Source organism: Lathamus discolor, chromosome 2, assembly GCF_037157495.1.
Source record: "Lathamus discolor isolate bLatDis1 chromosome 2, bLatDis1.hap1, whole genome shotgun sequence".
In the NCBI taxonomy this organism is placed as follows: Eukaryota; Metazoa; Chordata; class Aves; order Psittaciformes; family Psittacidae; genus Lathamus; species Lathamus discolor.
The window spans coordinates 156,184,458-156,197,185 of NC_088885.1; the positions used below are offsets into that span (position 1 = coordinate 156,184,458).

The window sequence follows — 12,728 nt, forward strand, 5'->3', positions numbered from 1 at the left end:
TTTTCAGCTACTATTCTTCAAATACAAATTTCCTTAGAAACATTCAGGATTAATAAAACAACTGCATTTCTGGTCACCTTAGGAAATAACAAACTGATAAAGCCACGGAGAAGAAACTTCATGGTAAATTTTTATTCTTATTTCTAAACTTTTCTTTATGAAAATATGCACAAATAACAACAGAACCAGAAAGTGAAATGTCAAATACAATCATAGAGCTGCAATAGAATCATAGAATAGTTTGGGTTGGAAGGGACCTTTCAAAGGTCACCTAGTCCAAATCCCCTGCAATGAACCCAGGACACATACTCAATCAGATCAGGTTGACCAGAACTACATCCAGCCTGGACTTGAATGTCTGCAGACTGCTTAATCAGTCTACTCTGAAATTCAAAACTCCCTAAGAAGCTACTTAAGTGTTCAAGGTTGGATGAAGCTTTGACAGAGGAACCTGGTCTAATGGAAGGTGCCCCTGTGAATGGCAGAATGGTTGGAACTAGATGACCTTTAAGGTCCCTTCCAACACAAACCAGTCTATGATTCTATGACTAACAACAAATATTCCAGCCTTATGCATCACTACAAATTAGCTTTATCTATCAATGTCTTTGACGATTAAATGCACATATAACAAAATTAGGTGACATTGTGAATTATAGTATAAAATAATACAGCCATTGTACAAAGATTACGGATCATCTCATCCCATATAATTGCTATCAGAATCAGTAAGTCAAGTATCTTGTAGTCGGTGTCACAAGCAGAACTCACAAGCAGCATTAATTTGAGAGAGTTCATTTGGAACCAGAAGTTTCCATAAAGGGAAGAAAGAGGAGTATGTTGGTAAGCTGAGTCATCAGAGCCATCCTTCCAAAAATATGCATATTCAAACTAAGTAAGCTACAGTTTTGTGCCTGAGGCAACCAAGTATATTTATCCTCTTGCATAATAATTTACAATCAAAGACCAGCCATTCCAGAGGCAATTACCCTGAAGAGGAACAGGAGTTTAAGAACTGCTCTCCTACTTTGGAAACAGGTTCTCTGGTTCATAATACAACTCTCTTCCAAAAAGAAAAATGAAGAGACATCATGTTCAGAGCATATATACAAGAGGACCTGTGCTGCTAGCTTGCAAACCCTTGAGACTGGAACACTCACAGGACAAGTACAGGAGTTTAAGGTTCAGGTCACAAAAGTGATAGCAATGTCACATGCAGTCAGGCACTAAATAACAAGCAAGCACTCCTTGGAGGCAGTGGCCCATCTCTTGGAAAAAGCAAAAAGCAGAAGTGGGGGTGGAGGCTTTTTTATATACATTTTCAGGGTTTTCACTCTCTTTGGGTAAAACCCCGGTGAATACTGAATAGAGAGAAGGCGGCATGAGGGTAGCTGAGCGCCTGAAGCACGTGTCAAAACTCAAGAATTTAGAAAATATAGGGAGTCATAGCTTGTATTACAAACTCTCTTCCTCAACAGTTCACATGAAAGAAGTAACTGGAAGAGCACTATTTGAGTCTGTAGCTACCCTGTTACCAGTAAGGAATGAAAGAGGAAGAAGAAAAACCTCTGGCTTCTATCTCATCACTGGGGGAGTGGGATAAAACCTGTAAAACAACGTCTGCCCCTCCAGTAGATACGAAGTTATGAAAGAATCACAGAATGGACTGGGTTGGATCTTAAAGCTCATTCAGTTCTATCCCCCTGCCACAGGCAGGGACACCTCACACTAGAGCAGGTTCCTCCAAGCCCCTGTGTCCAGCCTGGCCTTGAACACTGCCAGGGATGGGGCAGTCACAGCTTCTCTGGGCACCCTGTGCCAGCGCCTCAGCACCCTCACAGGGAAGAATTTCTTCTTTATATCTAATCTAAGTCTACCCTCTCCCAGTCTATGATCTGCAAAAGCAGCTTCTGCTAAGACTATGTTTACAAAATTCCATATGGAAGGAATTTCTTATTTACCCCATAGCAAAATCCAAAAATTGCCTGAAATAACACTCGAGCCTTGTGCAATATCTTTTGGCAGCAGAACCAAAGTTTTGTAAATAAAACAATTCATGCCATAAATACAAAGGACGTATATAAGCAGCAGCTCTTCAGGACTAAACACCATCTCTAATACTAAAAAGTCCCAGATATGAACTCCTGGACTATGCAGTGAGAATTATTCATCAGCATGACATTTATTTCATCCTCTTCAAGTGCTACACAAAATAGACACGTAGTGGAAATCATTCTTAGATTTTTAAATTTTAGTTCATTCTCCAGGAAAATCTTTAAGTAAAAAAAATAAAAATCAAAAGTTTGAGAATTATTACAGGACTTTAAAAACTTAGAAGAGTAAGATATAAAATGGTTGAAGGCAACTTCAAGAGTGTAGAAAATGATAGTACTGGACATTCAGAGTAAGTACAAGATAGTATCAAAGAGACTATTAGAGCAATGAAAACCAAAGACAATTAAAGGTTACAAAAATCTTTGAACTAAAATTGCAATTAAATTGAATTAAAATTCCCAATACTGGAAGCTGCAGCCAGGTAAGGAAACCAAGACAAAGCAGAAACTCTGGAAAATTAGAGGTAACTGTATAATAAAGTTAAAAAGGAAGCAAGAAACACTCAAGTTCTAGAAGAGGAATTTGCTGAAGATCTGAAAAGCAGCATTTTTTTTTTTGTGGTTTTTTTTTTTTTTAACATAGAATCATAGAATGATTAAATGCTTAGGGTTGGAAGGGACCTTAGAAATGCTAAAATCAATTGGACTGTGTATGCTGAGTTACAAGCTGTGTGAAAGTGAATGTTCAAGCAAAAGAAAGAATGAGCAAGAAAGCCAAATTAACGATTAATATAAATTTTCACTACAGCTGAACTTACAGAAGGTGAGATGGGAATTAAAGAACCTGTCTCAAAGTGGCAGTAAATGGGATTTGAGAGGCAAATTTATATTCACACACATGTGAGAAGGGAACTCCAGCATGACTTTGCTGAACTTCTACATACAAGTCCAGTCAGCAATGTGTTACTGACTTAAACTAAGCTTTTTACCACAGACAAACATCTCCTTTCTTTTAAGGATTTTAAGGTAATTAAGTACATTTCAGACCATTAACCCTGCCCTCCACAATACATAATTAATTAAAATAAAAAAGTGTGTAAGCTTATAAAAAACTTAACACACTCAATAAATGTATCTAAAGATGATTAATTTATAGCCCGTAATGGCTTACTGACATTTTTGGCTGAGAAACACAGTGGGACAGTGGGATTGAGTGTGCCCTCAGCAAGTTTGCTGATGACACCAAGCTGTGTGGTTCAGTATAGGCTGAGAAAGTTGAGGCTTTTCAGCCTGGAGAACAGAGGCTGCCTGGAGACCTCATAGCAGCCTTCCAGTATCTAAAGGGGGTTTATAAGGATGCTGGGGAGACTAAGGATGCTTAGAGACTGCAGTGACAGGACTGAAATGATAGGACAAGGGGTAACGGGTTCAAACTTACACAGGGGAAGTTTAGATTGGATATAAGGAAGAAGTTCTTTATTGTGAGGGTGGTGAGGCACTGGCATGGGTTGCCCAAGGAACTTGTGAATGCTCCATCCCTGGCAGTGTTCAAAGCCAGGCTGGATCGAGCCTTGGGTGACATGATTTAGTGTGAGGTGTTCCTGTCCATGGCAGGGGGGTTGGAACTGGATGATCTTAAGGTCCTTTCCAACAGCAACTATTCTACGATTCTGTGATTCTAAATACCACTCATAAGCCACAGATTCCTGGAACTAGGAAAGACTTTCCCACATTTATAAAATTTCTTCCTTTTCCAGCCTTTCTACAACCATGTAATAGTTTATACTAAATATTTAGTGGGCTAGGGAAAGAGGTAAAGGGTGAATTGCTGGTAAAAAATCCACTTTGAGAGGATTTTGAGTCCTCTAAGTCTACTTAAGTAGATGTTACCATTCATCTCAGAGAAGGCAGAGAACTCAATGTTTCACACACTGTACAGGCTAATCAGTGGCTTCGAAGTCTTTTTAGTGGTTGTGGGTCATTTTGCTATTACTAAGCAGCTGTCTAAAGTAAGTTTGGGTCAAACACATCTAAAAGAATTCAGTTTGTATTTGGTGTTTTGGTTTTGTGGCTGTTATTTTTTCTCCAAAGCATCTGTTGAGATAGCATGGTATCATCACACACACACACAAAATTAAACCATCATCTAGTTTAATTCTATATACTTAGGACTTAAAAGCATTTAAGAGAACAGTATCAATTAGTACAAGGTTTCCCATTTCTGCAAAACCCAAATAACCCACTCTATTGATTCTTCTGCGCTATACAGGACAGAAAAACACTACTGCACCACAAAAGGCTCAGTTCCCATGTATCCACATTCCTGCTCCTCATCATACACCCACCCAAACTTTCCCACCTATCCAGCAACCACAGTGGACAGCACAATACTTTTGGCTGGCCCTGAGCTCAACCCTGCCAACTGGCACAGGGAATAGAGCAGGTAATTGCTGAGCTCCTGCTTTTGCCTTTCCTCACTGGGACATAAATTTGGGTATCTCTTCACTGTTCAGTTACCAGTCTGCAGGAATAGATTTAACTTCTCCCTAAAGCTGACTGAAATTAGTCAAAATGTTCTATGGGGAGAGGGAGAAACAGAGTGATCACATAAATTTCATTTCCCTAGGAAATACAATATAAAATTAACCTGGAAAAATACAGCAGACACAACAAACACAACATCTGTCTTGTCTGAATGGCATGATATACAAATGATTGCATTATGTTAAAGTCCAAATTAAATGAAGATGGACTGGACTGTGTATAGACACTAGGATAAAGAATAAAAGTTCTCAAAAGGCTTTTACACTTCTTTACATCTGTCATTTTGACTGCTAATGGAAAGGAAACAAGCCTGGGTCAAACAAAGAGTTTCAGAGCCTAAATGGAAGAACATAAAAAATCACAGTGTGCAAACATTTTCCATTTCAGCAATCTTCCTTATTTGTCCATGATGTTTCCTTTCAAAAAATCTAGCATGAATTCTGTATTTAAGATGTTCTTTTACAACTAACACAAAAGTCTCTGTTTCAGGTAAAAACTAAAATGACAAAGAAACTTTCTCAGTTGATTGATTTACAAAGTGAAGGTCTCGATGACATGCAAATTTAAGTCAATGCTCATTTCAAACAATAAAGAATAAGAATCCTTATCTTTTTTTAATTGAAAATTGAGTTAACAGCATCTTGAAGATTTTTTTGTATAAATTAATGTCTGTTCTCCTCCGTTGCAGAATTCTGCATATAGAACAACCAAGTTAGTGACAGGATGAATCATGCTGTAGTTTGAAAATCTTACAATGTCAGAATTCCAGAAGTAGTCAAAAATTTGGGCTAAGGGAACTTAAGGCAAAAGACAATTACACTGTGATACAGAAATTTCCTTCAGAGGTACTGCAACTACTGTTCCTATCCACTCTGAAACGGCAGCAGGTATTCTTCAGTAACATTGAACACAGTATGAAAAACCAGATGCAGCTGCGACACTGTAATGACGGCTCACTTCAGTGAATAATCTTATTGCAGTTCTGTTTCTAGCTTAGTTTTAAACTCAGTTTAAATAAGAAACACTCAGGGGATTTTGTAAGTTACCTGCATCCTGATTCAGCTCGGTTTCCCCATCCACTGAAATCATGGAGTGTTTTCACAACCATGTTTTTCCTTTGTTTCTTTTCTGCTCTCCTTTAAGAGGTATCCCTACTCCCAGTGGGACATCAGAAAGTGAAGATGCACCGGCCATGGTGTGCCAGGTGACAAACTCATTCTCCAAAATTCACTGACAAACACAAAGAGCAACACAGCAAAACAACAAACTACAGCATTTGTTGGTGCTATTGTTATTCAGTAGGTTTTCTTTAACTCCATTTATTTTTGGTTAAAGCTTCTGAAAATGAAGTTTTGAGAATAACTTTAGCTGATTAAATCAGATTATCCATCTTACTGTTAAAAGGTCTCTTCACATATTCCAAGAACTGTCCTCGTCTGACTTCTCCCAGTTGTAAACCTTTTCAATTATGCTAAATGTTCCCAGCACATCTATAAATATTTGCAGATTTATGTTCTCACATCTTACGTGCCAAACCGTACATATTTAACATTTTGATCTCAAAAATCAATTTTCTTAATCTTTAAAGCTGCTTTTTGCTGCTCTTCTATGAACCCTCTTCAACCTTATACCATTAGCTGAGTTTAAGGTTAGCACGATGATTTAACTATTGGATGTAACCTCCCAGTGTGTCAGGGGTTCCAACTTGGTAGAGTCTATATTGAGCTTGATGGTGTGTGTATCAATAAATAATATATTCTAGAAAGAGAACATTTAAAAAAAGGGTTATTAAATCCATTGTTTAACAGATTTCTCTAATAGCTTATCATTGATTTGATCTCATTGATCAAAATGAGAGCTTTATATTGCAGTTGAATTTGCCTGGTTTCCATTCTGATTGGCTTTTATTATTACTATTTTTCATTAACAAAACAGTGATTTTAATACTAATTACTTTCTCCATCCATTCATTTTACACAGATCTTATCTCTGCCTTCCTCCACACTAAACAGATTGCTCTTCAAGCACTCAAACAAGAGTTTCTCCCCACCATTCAAAGCTCTATGACATCTGAACACTGAAATACTGAGAGCTAGCCAGCTGCCTGTCAACAGGTTGATTCTCACTCTGCATGTGGCAAATGTGAGAATTTAATTTATAAATTCAGCTACATAAAAACAAGAAAGTGCTTCAGAAAACGCTACAGAACTTTTTTATTGCATAGCAAAAAATGCCTATTTGAGCACAGCCAAAGAAACGTGCTGTTCACTCTTTCCCTTCTATGATTTATAATGATCAGGTTTTCTTCCCTGAACCTGACTGCTGAAAAAGCTTTGCTGCAATTTATTGCAGTGAAAATGGGGACAACCCTGGAAACTGGAATGGAATTTCTGACAATTAATGCCGGATTTAATTAAGACCCAAAGTTCTCTGCACCAATATGAGGATCTCCTGAGAGCCCTCAACATAGTCAAACTGTTCTTTTGCAGTCTCCATGCACTCTTGTGAAACCAAGTTGGAAAAACTGGTTTAAATATTTCAACTTTAAATACAAAACAATGAAAGTCTTAGACTAAGGAAGCACGTTGCAGGCTTTATTATGAACTGACACATTCAAAACCAGACAATTAAATGATTTACGTAAATGGTAGAAAGGAATATTAACCTGAACTTCCAGAACTGACATTTTGAATTTAACAGTGGCAGACCTGCTGCAGTTCATTTTGCCTGTTTTCTGACTCAATTACAAGAACAGAGTCTAAGCCTCTGCACTTGCCAAAAGAGATGCGCAGCTGATGCCTCGTCAGCTGTGCGGTGGTTTTAAAATAGGAAGAAAAGTTTGTTGCCTCATAAAATTTACCTTGCTCACCACCTTTAATTTGTAGAATTTACAGTTAAGAATCCTCTTAAACATCTGGGTTCTGAACTTTGTCCAAGTGAAGACAGCTTCCCTGTTATTGTGTTATTGTGTTATTGTGTTATTGTGTTATTGTGTTATTGTGGATTGACTCCATCTACAAATACAGACCTTCCCACCATCTTTGCAATAAGGAAACCTTGATTTTCTGACCTTTGTAGATGAACACTTAAACTCTTATTTAAGACACTTTTGAATTGATGGCACAATGGCAAGGGACACAAGGAGATCAACTGGCACTTCACAGCATGCGGAGCACGCCCTCACCTGAATTCTTCCCAAACATGGGGAGAGAAGCAGTCTTTTTTCTGGCTTTTATTCACACTTTCTGCTCTTTGATAAAGGCAATAATGAAGGATGTTCAGTGCCCACAAAACTGGCAGATAATGCCTTAGAAATTCTTTAATGTGGGAGTGGTGAGGCACTGGAACAGGCTGTCCAAGGAAGTGGTGAATGCCCCAACCCTGCCAGTGTTCAAGATCAGGGTGGACAGGGCCTTAAGCAACCTGGACTAGTGGAAGGTGTCCCTACCCATGGCAGCGGGTTGGAACTGGATAACCTTAAGATCCTTTCCAACCCAAACCATGTTGTGATTCTATGATTCACCCGATTACAGAAGACAAGGAATATAATTTTACTAGACGAAGCCTTGGGTGAGATGGTTTAGTGTGAGGTGTCTCTGCCCATGGCAGGGGGGTTGGAACTACATGATCTTAAGGTCCTTTCCAACCCTAACTATTCTATGATTCTATGATTCTATCTGCATCTTATGGTAAATAAATGGTTAAGCAAGTAGATCCCTGAAGCCCTTTAAGACTTCAGTGAGTTGTAGGGCAAATTGGGAAAACTTTACAACATTAACCCATTATCTCTTATACCCTATTTCAGGATTGCTTCAAACACCTGCATTCTTGATTATACATCATGGGACAATCCTCTCCCTGGAAGCATAAATAAGCAGAACTCAAGGATTACAGGGAACATGGTGAGAGGCAAAGAATTCCCCAGCACAAAGCTGTTCTGCCACTCTTTTCAGATGTAATGAGCTGAGTGAACATAGGTTGATATATCCAGAGAAGAACCTGGGAGGAAATTATGGCTGTTTACTGACAGAACACCATCTCTTTCAATAGAAGAGCTGATAACTGAATCAGAATTAGGCAACGGATTAGGCCCTGCAGCATGTTTAAGATCTGTATCAAGCTAACTATGGATGCCTCTACAGACTAGCCCAGTTAAACAGGATAAACACATCCTAAGATATACAGAAGATGCACTTAATGAAAACTCTCTCTATAAAGCAGAAATCTGTGCATGGAAGGAAGACATAATTTTGGCTGGATATTTAGAACACAAAAACAAAACCAAAATCCCCAGTTGTTTGAGATATTTCCAATGCATATCTGCTCAACTGGATAAATAACAGAAATACCGGTTAAGTTGGGAAGACTTTTACATAAACCATAAACTTTATGTTACAACTATGGGGGGGAAAAGTTATTTCAGTAACATTTTTTCCTGGATTTCACAGTAAAAGGCCTAAGGGAAAAGTCAGTTTTCAAAGTTTTTTATTTTGCTTTGACTTTTTAAGCCTAGCAGCTGTTTTGTTTCTTACTTTTGTTGAGGTACAATGTAAAATAAAAACAGTAAAACAATAAAAGAAAGGGGAAAAAATTGACTCCAGAGAATGAAAGCAAACAGAACTTTCATTGTGAAATGACAGCTGAGAAAGGTGAATTATAAAATACAGTTTCTTATCATGACTAAACCAATACAGCTCCGATAGAATTTAAACAATGAAATCTCAGCTGTAAATCAAAAGAAAATCAGATTCAAGATTTTAACAGGCCAAGTAAAAGTACAAAATCTGACTTACAATTTGTTGTCATCGAGTCTCAGGTATGGGCAGAAAAGCAAACTTTGTTTCATTTAATGATAAATAGTTACACTTAGCAGATTGGAAGACAAGATATTCCTGCTATTTTTCATTCTAAAACATAATACTGAATGACACATGAATTATTCTAATGGAGACTCAACACAGGGAAGCACAAGAGTAAAGGAATGGTGTTCCTGATCCCTAAAACTCAAAATATGGAACAAAACAGCAACAGATAATAAGCACTTAAAATCTAAATGCATTCATAACCTAGTAGAAAATATATACCCAACATAACAAAAAAAGCCCAAACCTGCCTTTTGACAGGGTTTCAATGAAAGATTTCTGAAAGAAATTTAAATATCACACTATTTTCCCCCAACTCAGCAAAGCTTTAGGCACCCTAATTAAAAGCAGTCACATCTTTAACTACATCTCCAATCAGCAAATCACTTAAAATAAAAGTTTCCACTGACTTAAATGCTGATCAGTATGATGAACAGGCAAAGAATGAAGTGAATGCATACGATATGAGCTGAAGCACTTGGCTGAATTGGAGCCACTATATATAGCTTCTGCTGCTACCAGACTTGTGAAAGTGTACACAGCTGAACAACACAGAAACTCTACCTTTGAATTACAGCACCTCAATCTCAGGATTAAATAGTTTCCTCAGATAGTGAATTCCTGGGAATAGATTGACAAGGCAGGGGTAGGATAACGCCGTCTTACACAAAACACAGCTGGGTAAAACTAGCACACAAAAAAAAACCAAGCTTCACACCCAATCTACTCTGTGACTACAGGAAAGGAATTGCAGTGAACCAAAGAGAAGTCCATTTAAAAGCAGACAGAATACAAAGAACTTTTTTGATGCTGAAAGGGAAGGACTATGAATGCAAGTAACAAATGCATCTGAGTAGTTTAACTTGCACAATGAACCTTCTTGAAAGCTATTTAAAGGCAATACTATGGTGCTTCCAGGTCAATAAAGGGAGATCGCTTATTAAACCTTGAAGGGCCTGAAAATGTGCCATTGCAGGGATGAAACTCTGAATGTCATTAATAAGGTTCCTGGAATTTTGCATACAGCTGTTCCGGATACCATGCTCTGACTTTGCAAGTAGCATTATATTTACTTTACTAGAGCAGTTACTAAAAGAATAAAATGATGCCTATAATGCTGTCATTTCAAGCAGCAAAATGCTTGACAAACTTGCTTACCAATAAAGCCACACAGTTTTAGGTCTCTTTTTTAAGAGCTGGACACAATCTGCTCCTAAAAGCAAAATATTATTTGTCTCATTTTTAATCATTTTGTACAAAATCTATTTTGGTGTTTCATTAGCTTTGCCGAACCTAAAATTCCATTGCTATATGCAAAGCTCATTATCTACTGTATTAGCTGCTGTGAAAAACAGATACATAGCCTCTTGGCAATACATTCTATGTAATTACAAAATTAAAGTCCCCTGTCAGTCTTCTCTGCTTCAGCAAGACCAAGAGTTTCTTTAAACTTGCGCATTAGTATAAGGCACATTTCATCACTCTTCTTGCTCTAGACTTTCGCCAACTTGTCCATTTTTCTTCATGTTTCTCAAAGATCAAGCCCCAAAATTTTCTTGAGGTTTTACTACTTTTGTTCACAGGAAGAAAAGAAATACTTCATGTTTTACAAGCTGTGTTGCTGTCCATCCACCCTTTGACATTTCTGCAGGGGTATGAAACTCGTGACTCGTTTCTTTCCTTTGTAAATGAAATATGTTCCCAATATCTCCTAGGTGTGTATTTCCTTCCTGCCTAGTCTGTCATGAAAAAGATCTAGGATCAGAAGAAATGCTTTGGACCGATTCAGTTCACTCTCAATTATTATTAGTAGTAGTATCACATAATTGCACTGAAATTACTCCAGAATTTAAACCAAAAGATGTTTGCTCCCACTATACACACTGGCTTTCTTTTCAATAATCCTTCTACTTGATAGCTGGGGTAGCACATCCCTGTCCAATTCATAACAACTTCTTCTTACACTAATTTAATTCTTCATCTAAAAGAGTATTTCCTCTTCCTCAGTATTTATAACTCCGAATTTTTGCACTGTAACAGAGTCCATTCTCAATCTTCTTTCTTCCCAAAAAACCCAAGCCAGACTATTCATGCTTTGAATGACAGCTATTAAAAGGCTACCTCTGGAACTGCCAGAGTTTGAATACATCCCAAATTTTAAAGATTGTGGAGCATTTAACTACTAAAGTGAACTTATGTTAGCAAAAACTACTAACGTAATTAGCAAACTAGTACTAGCAAACTACTAACATAAGTGAACTTACATTAGTAAATAATTGTTAAGGATCAGCAAAATCACTAACTTACAGAATTCATTTCTGTAAAAGCTCCTTTGCTTAGCAGTATGTAAAGCAACATAAAATTAATAAAAACATACAAGATAGAAACTGTGCATTTAGCAGCAAATAAAGACAATTTTATAAGAAAAAAACATATTAGAACTGATTGCACTCAGTGGCTGAGGAATTTCAGGCAATCAGATTTTTATGATTATGGCATCTCACCATCATCGCACGTTACCATGATTTTTGAAACTCACTAGGATATGTGAAACCATGCTGTGGCTTACAAAAGAAAGCAAGCACCACAGGAGAGAATGCTTACAATTTATTCCTCACATCCAAAGACAATCATTTACACATGAACTTTGGGTAAGATTGTTAGACAAACACAAGCCAATGTAATGCGCAACAAACCATAAGAGCCAAAAGATATGGAAGAAATCATGAAATTTGACAATAAACAGGAGCTATTCTGTCCCTGGTAAAATAAACCATCGTGAAAAAATGTCTGAACTTCAGCACCTGTCCAGTGTACGTGGACTGCTTTAATCAGACTCCATAGTTAAAGGAGGCCAAAATCCTAAATGGTGAGTTTTGAAAGTTTGTTCACATAATTCTTTACCTCTATGTTGCTGCTGACATTGAAAGTTTCCAACATGATTTTGAAGTTACAGCCAATATAAGACAATGAGTCAAATATACAACAGGCAAAACAAGGCTTACCTTGTTGCTGGAAGGGTACTAACACGTGTAAAGAAAACAGAGGGTTCCACTTCCACATGAAGGCCTAGAGAAAGGTTCCGATAATATCCTTCAACATGTCCTGGTCCACCAGAGTACTTGAAATTCAAAATAGCTTCCAGTGTCTAGAGAAATAAAAGTAAATAACTTATTAACCATGTTTCATTACTGTGCATTTCACAAGTTCAATTAAATTAGACCATAGAAGAGATTTACCAACAGAGTTTCCATGCCCTCAAGAATTT

The 12,728-nt window shown here is 37.5% G+C and overlaps 1 protein-coding gene across 8 annotated transcripts in view; it reads right to left on the bottom strand.

Annotated features, from left to right (window-relative positions):
* The window catches only part of TRAPPC9 (trafficking protein particle complex subunit 9), a 600,540-nt gene that overhangs the window by 422,543 nt on the left and 165,269 nt on the right, over nucleotides 1–12,728 (bottom strand). For all 8 annotated transcript variants that reach the window (XM_065669014.1, XM_065669011.1, XM_065669012.1 and 5 more), the window contains one exon: nucleotides 12,466–12,608. In XM_065669014.1, coding sequence (XP_065525086.1) covers nucleotides 12,466–12,608 — 143 coding nt within the window. The remainder of the gene's footprint in view (nucleotides 1–12,465; nucleotides 12,609–12,728) is intronic.